Source organism: Antennarius striatus, chromosome 13 (assembly GCF_040054535.1).
Source record: "Antennarius striatus isolate MH-2024 chromosome 13, ASM4005453v1, whole genome shotgun sequence".
Classification (NCBI taxonomy): domain Eukaryota; kingdom Metazoa; phylum Chordata; class Actinopteri; order Lophiiformes; family Antennariidae; genus Antennarius; species Antennarius striatus.
In genome coordinates this window covers 3,980,479-3,993,615 of record NC_090788.1, presented here as the reverse complement: position 1 = coordinate 3,993,615, position 13,137 = coordinate 3,980,479, and the positions used below count along the sequence as shown (strand labels likewise).

Here is a 13,137-nt window from a genome sequence, read left to right as displayed (position 1 = left end):
AAAACAGGTGTTCCGGGTCCACTAATCCAAACAGGTGAGTCACGTGACCCCACCACATTTAAAAATTATTTAACACATGAAAGTTTCCAGAGAGAACATGAAGGTCACGGGTTTGTCAGTGTTGTCTCAGGGTCAAAATCAGAACCGACATGCCGACCTTTCCACCCTTTTGCTATGCTGCAGAAAAACAACACCAGCCTTCACGTCTGGCCCCCACCCCCACTTCAAAAAGCTGTGGGGCAAAAACGCAGAAACACAACAGGGAGCCAACATTTTTAGGGGCTGCCTGCCACAGACACACAAACCAGACTCTGTGGTTCTGGTCTTTCAGGTCCAGAGTCATCAGTGTGCTGCTTCGGTTCTATGAAACCAGTCCAGTGTCAGCATTCATTTAATTATTGTGTCATCCTGAGAACACAGAGAGGATTTAAATGTGTATTTCTGCAGCACTGAGGACGGTCAGGCTCAGCTCACTTCTGGGACAGAAACCTCAGGAATCTCTGACTGTGTGGAAAATCCAGACCACATGTGTGCACCAAAACTCACAGGAACACACAAAAAGCAGCCTCCCTCTTCACATGTACACCGACCTCTTTTTTTGTAGAGCTATGGAAAACCGCTGTGGTTTTGACCTGTTAACACACATCATTCCAAAAACAGCACCAAGCGTTTTAAAGGAAAAGTGATCAGAGTTCAGCGTCCAGAAGGAGCAGAAGTTTGACTTTTACGTTTTTTATTTTAATCAGAATGAAAATCAAGCTCTAATTAGTGGACTATTAGAAGTTCCCTTGATAGACCTTTCTGCACTTGTATCTACATTTTCGGTGTCATAAAGGTTCTTCAGGTTTAACAGTTTAATCTTCCTGGATTAGCTCCAAACTTTAGTGGGTTCTTCCGTGGAACATACCAAAAGCTCTGCACAAGAAAGTTTATTGAGTGGTTTTTGTGTAAACCTGGAAACAAACCGCTGGTGAAAGTACAACACGGACGCAAGAAAGGTTTGATTCATTGTCATGTTTATCTTTTATTTTTTAAATTTTGAACACGTGACAACATTTGATTTCTTTGACAAAACGATCCTTTGTTTACTCAGAGTATCGTCAGCGTGTTTGTGTGTCCTGTGAGATTAATGTGTTTCAACATGAAAAGTAAGGAATCCCATACAAGCAAATTATCTGTGTGTGTGTTTGTATGTGAGTGTGTGTGTGTGTGTGTGTGTGTGTGCATTATATCGTCAGGCCACTGGGGTTGACCACCCTACCAATGAAGAGCAGCGCTCCTGATGTTTCATCCCGGATTAGGAAGAGGAAGGGACGGTTCACTCGGTAGTTCAGGTTTGCTGTTGATGTGGTACCAGGGTATTGGTTCCCCTCTGGCGCCATCTCCATGACAACCTTGTGATTGACAGTGTTAAGTTTAGCAGGCCTTGAGGAGATCTTCTCTAGGTCAGTGTTTGCAAGCCATTCAGAGAGACCTGCAGGGGAAAAGGAGGGAAGGTGAATAGATGTTCCAGCTGCTTTAACACCCTGAAAGTGTCTGAAATAGATATGAACGCAAACGCTACTTGTATCCACGCTTCCAAGGTCTTTGCTTGTTGGACTCACCCAGGTCACCGAGAAGGGGCTGCAGGTTTTTGGAGTAGCTGAGCCTCAGAGCCGGTAGGGTGAGGGACACCTGGGCAGGAAGGAGCGTCATGGAGAGGTCCTGAACAAACTCGGCACTCAGGCTCTCCTCCAGCAGTGTCATGTTGGAGGTCACGTCGTCAGGTAGGAAGACAAACATGCTGACCGCGTCCTGCATCTGGATCTGGGCAATCTGGATGGAGGAGGTCTCAGAGAGTTAAGCATTATGGGCTGGTGAAGACTGGATAGACGATTCAGCCATGCACACACTCACCGTGCAGCTCAAATCTGAGTCAATACCCATCTTTATGGGGTAATTATCCTGTTGCAGCATGGGAATACGGACCGGTGAGCCGCCATCGACCTGGAAATTCTCCATGGCTCCACTCTGACCGAACCGAGTCACCCACCTCCCTGTTTACAGTCAGACAGACTTTAAAACTGAAGCACCAGCCGAGGAGCTTTCCTACAATTAGAAGATTGTACCTTTAAAGTAGGCGGCGCTCACGGCGTTTAGTCCGGGGTTTTTGGGGAAGGGCTTTGTCAAGACGCGCTGGACTTTCCCTCCAGTCTGCTGAGACACCCACTGGTTGATTTCATTCATGTCTCTACTTCCTCCCTGCAAGGGTTTGGGTCGAACTCCATACTGCTGCTCCACGAGACTCAGGAATTCCTGCTTCGGATTAAGTCCTAAACCCAGACAGCTCAATCAGCCAGATATTCACAAATAATTGTGGTCAAATTAAATGGATCTATGGATATTCAATTAATGGTTAGAAATCTGTGGAAGCTTTTGGAAGCTTTTGTCACAAAGGATTTAACAGGGAACCCCTGAAAACACGTCTAACCGTCCTATGAGGATGGTCAATACACATTTTTTCATTTTTCCACTTCCCTGCATGAACTCACGTCGTGCCAAGTAGAGGCGCGCCGCGGTGCTCAGGCCTTTGCCGGGGGCCCTGACCGAGGTCAGCAGGTCTTTGAGGGTGTTGTGGAGCTGTGGGTCCTGTAAGGTGTGGTACCTCAGAGCCCGGAACAACTGTCTCTGAGCATTCTCAGACCCCCCTGGAGGACAGGAGGGACATTACAAAGTGAGGGATGTAATGTTGAGACAGCCATGGAAGTCAAATCAAAACACTGGTTTGGGTTGGATGTGTTGTGTGTTTGTCTATTCACCCATGGAGATCTGCGTCATCACCGCAGACACACTAATGGGCGACAGGAAGACGTTGGTTGCTGCTTCGCTGCTTGCCAGAGCCCGGAAGAGGTTGTAGCCGAAGTCTGAGGTGGCGGCGCCCAACTTAGTCTGAGGAGTGGTGAAGAGCTCCACGTGTTCCTCCTCCGCTCCTGCCTCCTCGCCCTCCGGCTCCAACTGGAACCCATCAATAAAGACAGTCAGATGAAGGGCTGGCATATCATCAACCGTTTCCCAGGGCAACCGACAGTATGTTTCTCTTAAAACTGAGTCAGAGGGATTCTTTTACTTAAATATATGGTTTGCAGATGTGAGACAGATGGAAACCTGGAGATGTGAGTACCTGAGCCTGGCAGAAGCTCAGGACGACTCCAAGCACCAGCAGGAAAGTTGTTCCCTTCATCCTGGAAGACAGGAAACAATCTGAGACAGAGCACCTCTAAAAAACCCAACGGTGTTTTATTTGGAAAATGTTTCAGAGTTTCTGTGCTGGATAAATATATATCAGTACGTTTGTTTCAGAACATAAACGTATTTGTGGTTTTTTTTTAAGGTAAATTGGTTAATGCTATATGGGTTCAGGTTTCTTGATGGCTTTTTCCTTCCTACTTCCTGTCCAGTCCATTCCTCCCTTCCTGACTACCAATAAAATTTAACTTTCAGCTAAGTGAAAGAAAGTGTGTAATATTGAATCATCAGGCTGGTGAATATGCACACACTGATCTGGTATTGATTTTTTCTGAAACAGAGAGAGGAAAAAGGTCACTGACATTCATACACACACACACACACAGACACACACACTCACACACAATGTCTCTTTTGTTCCACTGCACACATCTGGAGCTGGTCGCTGTGGTTTCATAAAAATGAACATCTGTCATCTGCAATTCAACATGCGCACACGAACACACACACACACACACACACACACACACACACACACACACACACACACGGGGGAAGGGACTGACAGGAAATCCAGACATGGTGTCCAAAAAGCTCAGAGGCTTCAGTTTCTCCTGGCTTTCATTGATATTCTGATTTTTTTCTCACTCAGCTCCAAAAAGCCAAATTTACTATCATATTCTAAAAACATTATGGAAGAGAAGATTGACATTAAAAATTGACTATATAATGGAATAGTCACATTCTTATTTTATTGTATTATTATATTGCTCGATCAACATGTGTTGAGATTTTTTTTCGCATTTTTCTGAAACAAAATCAACTAAGAAGGAAAAATAACTGGATGAGAGGGGTAGTGATTTTGGTTCTTCCAGTAAACTAACATGCAAAAAGAAAAAGAAAAAAAAAACAACCCACAACTTTTATTATTTTATTCTCACTGTTTGTTTTTTTGCATTGATGCAACCAGTCAAGAAAACAGATCAGGACAGAAATAACGAGGAAATTATATTCATACAAAAGCAAAACTAGAAATAACCTTTATAATTATAAGTACGGCCATGCTTGCTTTAGTTTTGACATCTGCTCTAGATCACTGATCAGAAGGACACCTGAATGCAAGACGCATGGAGACAACATGGGATTCTCGAAAATAAGTAAATTAAAACTTTATTAAACTTTGAATTGTGTGTGCCTATTCTATCCCCTGCTCCTGCTGACTGGAGACAAACTGCTGACACAGCAGACCCCTTATCTACTGCAGGAGCTTGTCTCCTGTCTCATAGGACTGTTTTCTCATTGGCTGCTCATCAACTGTCTGATGTCACTCTGGACTTTTTTTTAAGTCCAGGTCATGAACCCCAAATTGTTCCACAGAACTGCAGGAACGTTCTTTGCACCGGGTTTATGGACCCTTATAGTCTATGTTGAATGTTTTCAATCAACACAAGCTGAAGAATTCACAAGATATTTAAGTTTTCATGCATATTAAGACAATCAACCCCAAAGTAAACGATTACATAAAGTTGGAAGCGCTCCCGCTGTGGTCGTTTCTTGGCACGGAGCTGAGATGGAAAAGTTGGACTGAAGTTGAGAAAGTTTCTGTCAGTTCAAACCATCACAAAATTGTCTTGAAGATTTATTAATTCAATTAACTCTGAAACCTTCGCGGGTTCATTACTGGATGCTTCATTTCTGTTACACATGCAGCCTGAACAGAAGTACAGCTCACACATCTTGTCCAATCCACATCCAGAACATTGATAGTTTATCAATTTAAATCTATCGAACAAACTACGGTGGCGTCAAAACGCAAAAGTCGTGCGTAAAATTGACCAACGACGCGTAAAGAAGCACTCACCTCTCCTCAGTTCCCGGACGGTCTACGTCTCTCAGACTCTCTCTTTCTCTCTGCAGACCAGACGGGGCCTCGACCCAATAACGCCTCCTGGATCTGCGCCCACAGCGGTGCGCGTCTCCGCTGCTGCCAACAGAGCGCCGGGGGCGCGCCAGCAAGATGGGGAAAAAAACGCACAGAGAGCGAATCCTACGAATTCAGAAAGCTGTTTGGACAGAAATGAGGAGAAGCTGAAATGGTTCGAGGTATGAAGCCCAGACATATCCTGTCTCCAAAAAAATCACTACTGCTCGCATCCATCTCTGGAGCCTTTTAAGACTGTGTGGCAACATCTTCTGGAGGTAATCCAGAATGAGGACGTCCCAGGAAAATTAGGACATCCCGGGCTTGTCCTCATTTGTCCTCTGGGGTGTATCAAACATTCAGATTCTAATAGTCCTGCAGATTGACCCCAGAGATTTTTGAACCCAGTTTTTTTTAAAATCCTGATATAAACTATTACCCCCTAAATATACAAATCCTAACACCACCATATAACCACATTACAACATATTATGTCTGGAATGACAAAGGAATGACATGTTCTTGTTGGTACCTCCTCAGAACTTCTGATTTTTAAAAATAACCTATGCATGAAACATATGGAGGGTTTTGGCTCAGATGAGCCCTCATTAACCTGGATGAAGATCCATATCCAAGAAAGCTTTTAGTGAACATTTGGTGATATTTTTCCTGATAAAAAATAAAATGCTGAAAAGATAACCACTAAATCTTTTGAGACAGAACATAAAATAAGAAAGTTCAGTAGCATTACCTGGCTGTCAATATGAACTCTGCTGAGATTTAATCCATTTATAAATTATAATATCAAAGGCAGAATCCCAAATCAGAAAAATAACTTTTTTTTTTATTGGTTAAATGTTGAATTTTTCTTCTTCAAGCTAATCTACTGAAAACAAATAAAAGTTGTTGTTTTAAAATATGCTTTTGACAACACAGATACCCTTTTTCTGTCAACATTTTATTTAGTGGGACTGAATATCAAACTGAAATGACCACATTGCAAAGCAGACTTATGAATAAACAAGATGTTTGAAAGGTTTTTTTTAAGGTCTCTTTTCATTCTAACAATTTTATAAAAATTACAGCCAGGTAATTTTTATAAAATTGAATGAATCTATGCATCTTGTACAATGACAGCACCTCATATGAATTCCAATACCACATAATACATAATGCTGATCACTATGATTGTTCACTTGTATTTTTCCATTCAGAAGTACAATGCTTTTGAGCAATACTGATGTTCTGTGCTGACAAACGCCTACAAAAGATCTTCAAACAACTCAATTTCTTTGTTTGAAAACTATAATTTCAAGCAGGTACAGTCATTTGTTTTAGTATCCTTGTTATTTCTGGTTCAGTCAATGCTGCAGTTGCTCGTCCTCACCAGCAGGGGCGCTACATGACTGCATGCTAGCCCCTTCTTCTGGTTCAAGCTTCCTGCAAGACGTGTCGTCGCTGTTCTCCACCACAGGCTGGTCACTCATGGTGTTGTTGCCACTGGGATCATCGTTGACCATCTTATCGTTGTCAGGTGCAGGGTTTGTGACAACGCCCAGGAACAGAGGGGTCATGGAGGCATCATCGACGAGGGCAAAGACAAAGGGAGAGTTGACCGAGAAGAGAGAGATAGAACGCGTGGCAGTGACAACAGTGGTGGCGGCCGCCTCCACACCTTCCTCACTGACTTCTATGGTGCTGGCGTGGCGGACGCTGCTCACTACCAGAGGGAAGTCCGATATCCCCGATAGATTTGGGCCTGAAAACAGAGAGCCAAGACCTGGAAGAGAGAAAAAGAGGGCCATATCTCATTCCATCTTGTTATTCACACCTTGAACTTTTGCTTCAAAAACATTTTGAGAGCTCCTTGAGGAGACTAATCGGTTGCCATATGTTCATGAATCATTCCTTCCTGTCTTAATGAGTGAATACAGTTCTCTCACCCATGCTGGTCAGTGGTTCCTGGAGCTCCTTGTGAAACTGAAGCTTCAGCTTGGGGAGGCTGACCTGCAATAGCTTCTCCTGAGGTAGACGTCTGTAAAGGTCAGAGATGTTCAGTTTGGGCAGCACTGATGACACGTTTCCTCTGCCTGGCAATGGCATGACAATTAACAGGCTGGTGTTTCCCTTAAAGGCAAAACTGGCAACCTGTAAGAGAGAATTACTGTTTTAATCCCTTCATATAATTTAATGATGGCAAACAATATACCATCATCACAGAGGTCCCCATGCTAACACTGTGTTACCTGTGCATCCAGTTCAGGATCTCCCATCAAGCGGAGAGGGTACTGGGCAGACTTCATCATGTCCACCGACACAGAGTTCTGGTTGTCCAGGTAGAACACTCCTTTAGAGGTCGCCTGGGGGTTGAATCGTGTTTGCCATTCACCTGAACACACCAAGAGACCAAGAAGGAATCAAGACAGCCTGAACTCAAGTAAAAAAAAATATGTGAAGCACAAGATTCAAGGTCAGGAGAGAGCAGATCAGATTGTGATTCTAGGGTCAACATGTGAAGGAGCCCTTCTGAAGTGAATACTACCTGGTTTGGTCTTATTAGGATGGTACATACAGTAAACAGTTTGCTGATGATAGTTAGTTATTCTTTTTTTTTTCAGGCAAGGCAAGGAAAAAACAAAAAACAAAAAAAACAAAGAACAAAATAATTAAATAAGCAAATAAATAAGCAAAGATCATAACTCAACAATACAATTCTGCCTGAAAGGGAGTGGGAAGAAGAGAACGTATGTAATCCCACCCCAGTTCCTGATTCAGAGATCAACACACTGAGCTTCATTGCTACTTCATTTAAGGACAACCACACAATAATTGCATCATGATGGCACGATGCTTTTTGCTTCGGATTGTGACCACCAGACCCTAATCAAGTCATTCAGACTCCCTGTAAAGAAGTGAACCTGTTGATGTGAATCTAATGACTCATGAGTACGCTCCAACAGTGCAAGTGAAAGCTTGTTTAACTAAGCACTAGATTTTTGTTTGCTAGTGGAAGGGTTGCTATGTGGGCAAGAGCAAAATGAGCCGGTTTGATCATCTGTGCCATAGAATAAGTTGAAACGTTGATAAAAGTGACACCAGCTGAACTGTGACTATTTAAATCAGGGTCATTGGTGAAATAGTTCACCTTTGAAGTACATAGCGTTCATCAGCATCAGCACCACGTCATGTGGAATGCTCTCCAGGAAGTTTGGGATGTGACCATTGGTGGCGTTTTCCACCCATTGGTTGACCTCTTCCACAGAGATGAGAGGGGCAGGCCGTGATTGGTACCTGAGGAAGAAACAAATTTTTTTTAATGCTTAAAAGTCCTTCAGTCATACTCCGAATGTTTTACCCTTTACCCGTCTAGCGGTCAACCTCTCGCCTCATTCATTGTTCATTTATAAACTCCACTTCTTCTCAGTGAGCCAGATGTGTGTAGGATAGAATTCATTCAAGTTTCAACAAATGACTCTGTATAAGGCTGGACTGTAGTCGGTACCTGGCCAGAGAGTCTTCAACGAAAGACAACTTCACTTCAAATCCTGGAGAGAAAACGGAAAATAAATGAATTAAATAAATCTTCTTCCAAAGCTATTAAAAAACCATCATTGATTTAAAGCACTTCACTGCAAACCTGGTCTCAGGTACATGCGTGTTGCCACGTCCAGCGATGTGTTTCTAAAATGAGGTAGAAGGCCTCCCAGTATGTGATGGTAACAAGGCAGACTGTCGGCGTGCAGGCTCTTGAGCAACAGCTTCTCTGTCTCGTTGCGAGCGCCTGAGAAACAAAACAACGTCAAAATTCAAAGCTCAGGGTGGGTAAAAGTGCTTGTTAGCACCTTAGCATGCTATTAAAAGAAGCTGTTCTGGTCTTTTAGACGGATGCTTCAACTAAAGTAGGGGAAGTTTTGATGTGCTTCATCATAGATGAATCCATTAAAGGCAGCAACTGCAGCTGAAGTATCTTATTGCAGACATTTTGCGGATGAAGGATTGGAAACGGTTGCCATGTCGACAGGTTGTTAAGAAACAAAATGAAACTGAGAGACCTAAAGTGAGATGAGCGAGAGCATAAGCCACGCTGAGAGGTGACAGGACAACATTCGGCTGCTGTGGACCGACAGGAAGGTGTCCCAGCAGCTGTAAACCCAGTTGCTCTACGGCGCCCCCTATCGACCGTCGCTCCTCAGGACTGAACAACTTCTTCCCTCCGCAGTGGTCCATTTCCTCCTCCTCATCAACACGACTTGGCGCATCAGGACCTGGACTTGGTTCCTCCTGAGGACAGGAGAAGAGTAGAGCTGATTTAAGTCAGGTTAAGAACTTTAATGAAGGGAACAAGAAGGTTCTTACCGTCAGCCCCAAACAGCAGAGACAAAGAACGAAGACAAGGAGACACAGCTTCATCTCCAGACAACAACCTGCAGAACAGACGCACCATCAAACCTACTGCAGTGTGTGTGTGTGTGTGTGTGTGTGTGTGTGTGTGTGTGTGTGTGTGTGTGTGTGTGTGTGTGTGTATGATGCACGTTTTTTAAGTTAATTTATTTTTATCTGCAATCAGATTCAAAAAGAAACTCTGACTTCCTGACTATGTGATCGAAATCCATTTAAATGACTTTTAACTCATCATTTTGTTCTTATTCTTTTGTTGTTTAATTTAATATCTAATGCCACAACACCTTCATTTGATTAACAAAACTCATCTCATCCAGTCTAGTCTCATCCCATCTAGTCTAATCTTGTCTAGTCTCATTTCATTTTGTCTCATCTTGTCCCATCTCGTCTTGTCTAATCTTGTCTCATCGTCTCGTCTTGTCTCGTCTCATCTAATCTCTTCTCATCTCATTTCATCTCATTTTATCTCATCTAGTCTAATCTTATCTAGTCTCATCTCGTCTCATCTTGTGTCATCTCACGTTGTCTTTTCTCCTCTCATCTAGTGTCATTTTATCTAGTCCCATCTTGTCTTGTCTAATCTTGTCTCGTCTTGTCTCATCTATTCTCATCTTGTCTCATCTCATCTTGTCTCATTTCATCTTGTCTTATCTTGTCTTTAACGCTTAGATCAAAACATTTTCAAAATGTTTGACTTAGTTGTGTGATCCTGATTCTTGATGGAATTATGGATCCCAAAAAGAAAACATTTCTGACTAAATAAGATATGAAAAAAATTAATAAACAAGCATTTGAGAGAATCTCACCAAGGCTACCATTAGCATGAAAGTTAGCATTGTATCTAAGCCTCAATCTCATCGCTGAACTGATGCAATTGCTGGAAAATGAATCCTGCCTGTCATCCTAGAAAGGTTTCATTTGGATTCATCTTCTCAACATCAAGAGAACATTTCATAACAGTGCATTCAGTTGTTACCAAGACATTTCAGATTTTTATTGCAATGTCAGTCAGTTCAGATTTGCTGCTGTGTTTACCAGAGGATTAAAGGTTACTGTTTCAGAACCTCTTTTGGCGGCGCTGAATACTCTGAACTCACAGAACACAATATAATGAACTGCGTGAACCATTTAAATCTAACAACTTCTATTTGTATCTGCGCTTCTCCATCTCTTCTCCATCACATTGCTATTCAACAAAATCTTATATAAACCAGGGATCATTTTAAAAAGCTGATTATTTTCCAAAAGTGGAACCGAGCGAGAAGGATGGATTTCAGAGTAGGTCCAAACTCACCTGGCCTGTGTGGACAATGGTGGCGAAACAACAGCGGCTCGAGATTATTAAAGAAGTGTACGGATTGATGTGATCAACCTTCTCCTGGCTGGACAACGTTGTGAATCAACAGCTGCTGCATTGGCTGGTTAATAATCAACCCTGGACCGAACCTGTGGTCAAGAATGCAAAAGTAGACTTTTACAAAAGTCTTGGTGGACCAGGGGTCATGAAGTCTAAGCTAAAATTATTCGTAGCAGTGGATTAAATACACCCTAAAAATACTCCCTTGTTATAACATTAATTTGTGGTGGAATTTTATCTATATAATTCTTTTGCAGACATTTTAATGTGTCTCATAGCAACATGACAACGATGACAAAACTGCGTGTAAATAGAAAGATCAGTGCTTCTATTATTGCTTATTCTTAATATTTTATTGCAGTTTTACTAATAGAAAGTCAGCATCTACTCTTCCCGTCAGGACGAATGTTCCTTTGGTGTTTGTCTTGACCAGGTGACAGTGTGGGCGAGTATTTATCTTGTTCCGACCGCCTGGCTCCAGCTGTACGCCCCCACAATGCACCTCTGTAACCAGCAGGGTCCTGCCTCCGTTGACCTTAAATTCTCCTGGTTTCGCCCTCTGAATCTGAGTCGTATGTTCAACTCTAGAGTAGCAGTGATGACAGGAGAATGTCCTCTGTTCAAACACAAATGTACGTTTGTGGTTGCTCCCTGTTTTCTAGAACCACATGATAGAAAGGTTTTATTACTGTTGCCCAGCTGTGAAGGAAGGAAGGCCTGCGTTAAGGCATGAACCGGTATGCCCACTGGTTTGAGTTAAGAACTCCACTGGGTTTTTTTCCCAACGTTAAAAATGCTTATTCTGCACTTTTAAAATGCACGTCCACGTGTGTCCACAGGGTGGCAGCAGAGGATCAATGACCTCGTTAGGATGGAAGAGAAGTAGCAGCGGATCAGTCTGAGGATTTACCAGGTTTGATCTGAGAATAGGAATAATCCTTAGAGTTATTTCATATTGTTTTATTTTCAGATTGAAAAGAGGAAAGTCTGGCCAAAACAATATACCTGAAATAAGAAACAGGGTCTCTTCTCTCTAAAGTAAGGTCTTCTACAAACATATTATATATTTAATCCATTTTAAAAACTAATACAAACCATGTATTTCTTATAATTGATGATGCATTTTAAATAAGATTATAACTATGCGTATATTGCTATGTAATGACCTCTATGCAATCATTTTATTTGTAACTTTATGTTTCAACTACACTATGGATACTTATTTTATTATAATTTAAGTATATGTATTTTCATTGTAAAGCAATTTCACATTAATATTTAGCACAATTCAGAAGAAGACCTTTTTTTCTGATATTTGTCTTTGATCTTTAGGTTTCTGAACATTTATTTTAAACCAACTGCTACAGTAGAAATGATATTTTATAAATCCTGTTTACCGAATTCACAGATTTTACAGGGTAGATGTCTTTCATCTTTCATTTCATTTTCCTCCGGGGTTAATAAAGTAAATATTTATCTATCTATTGAAATATTATTCCATTGATGATTAAGAATTACTTCATGGGGTTGATTAAGTGTGTTCAAGAGAACATTATGACATGTGTATGACTCATAAATCTTAAGGATGTGAACTCACCAAGGTTTGAGTTGTACTCAGGACTTGAGTGTAAAGTTTGATAGTAAAATACTATAAATAATAAAACAGTGCATACATTTTTATTTATGCGCTATTTATTTCAGAGAGGCTGCATGAATCCAGCTGAATGTCAACATTTTCGTTTACAGTTGCTTTAAACTCGTCCAGTGAGTCACATCAACAGGGGCAGCATACTGAATGCTTAATAAATAAATGGTAATAATCAATAATCATGTGTGCACTACCCATCAGAGGCCCCTATAGAACATTCCCTGATCTATTTACTTCTGCTGGAATTTTTTTTTAAAGCACATTTATTCACAAAAAAGAAATAACAAAATAATCATATTCACATGAAATTCATATTGACAACAATATATAGTAGGAAAATAACAAACCAAACAACATCTTACATTTTGAATAGTTTTGTTGCTTGCAATGCTTGATTTTACTGTTAAAGCACTGCTTTTAAAAAAAAGTTTAGTAGTAGTAGTATGATTATTATTATTATAGTAGGATGAACGATAGGGTTTTAAAAGCCATTAATTACTGACGACATTTAATGACTAAAAAAGATTTGGCCCAGAGTAATTCTCTGAAATCATTGTGTTAATTTGAATACAGCTGAAATACTAA

General features: G+C 41.4%; 2 protein-coding genes across 2 annotated transcripts; both read right to left on the bottom strand.

Annotated features, from left to right (window-relative positions):
• Nucleotides 1-1,003: 1,003 nt before the first annotated feature.
• Nucleotides 1,004-5,183, bottom strand: serpinf1 (serpin peptidase inhibitor, clade F (alpha-2 antiplasmin, pigment epithelium derived factor), member 1). Its single transcript, XM_068331225.1, has 8 exons — nt 5,087-5,183; nt 3,161-3,221; nt 2,799-2,994; nt 2,532-2,687; nt 2,109-2,312; nt 1,897-2,036; nt 1,605-1,815; nt 1,004-1,474 (listed from the first exon to the last, which is right to left on the bottom strand). Exons 2-8 carry the CDS (start codon nt 3,218-3,220, stop codon nt 1,227-1,229), a joined length of 1,215 nt encoding a protein of 404 aa, XP_068187326.1. The 5' UTR covers nt 3,221; nt 5,087-5,183; the 3' UTR covers nt 1,004-1,226.
• Nucleotides 5,184-6,085: 902 nt separating this feature from the next.
• LOC137606335 (alpha-2-antiplasmin-like) lies at nt 6,086-10,963 on the bottom strand. The gene is made up of 9 exons (XM_068331549.1): nt 10,842-10,963; nt 9,503-9,570; nt 9,199-9,427; nt 8,784-8,927; nt 8,649-8,691; nt 8,292-8,437; nt 7,393-7,535; nt 7,090-7,294; nt 6,086-6,926 (listed from the first exon to the last, which is right to left on the bottom strand). The coding sequence occupies exons 2-9, from the start codon at nt 9,554-9,556 to the stop codon at nt 6,508-6,510; spliced, it is 1,383 nt and encodes a 460-aa protein (XP_068187650.1). The 5' UTR covers nt 9,557-9,570; nt 10,842-10,963; the 3' UTR covers nt 6,086-6,507.
• Between the last annotated feature and the right edge of the window lie 2,174 nt (nt 10,964-13,137).

Coding starts and splice junctions, on each gene's coding strand:
- serpinf1 (XM_068331225.1), bottom strand. CDS start 3,220: ATGAAGGGAACAACTTTCCTGCTGGTGCTTGGAGTCGTCCTGAGCTTC. Junction 2,313..2,531: donor GCGCCTCTACTTGGCACGAC/GTGAGTTCATGC, acceptor GTCTGGGTTTAG/GACTTAATCCGAAGCAGGAA. Junction 2,037..2,108: donor GAGCGCCGCCTACTTTAAAG/GTACAATCTTCT, acceptor GACTGTAAACAG/GGAGGTGGGTGACTCGGTTC.
- LOC137606335 (XM_068331549.1), bottom strand. CDS start 9,556: ATGAAGCTGTGTCTCCTTGTCTTCGTTCTTTGTCTCTGCTGTTTGGGG. Junction 9,428..9,502: donor TCTGCTGTTTGGGGCTGACG/GTAAGAACCTTC, acceptor TCCTGTCCTCAG/GAGGAACCAAGTCCAGGTCC. Junction 8,438..8,648: donor GTTGAAGACTCTCTGGCCAG/GTACCGACTACA, acceptor TTTCTTCCTCAG/GTACCAATCACGGCCTGCCC.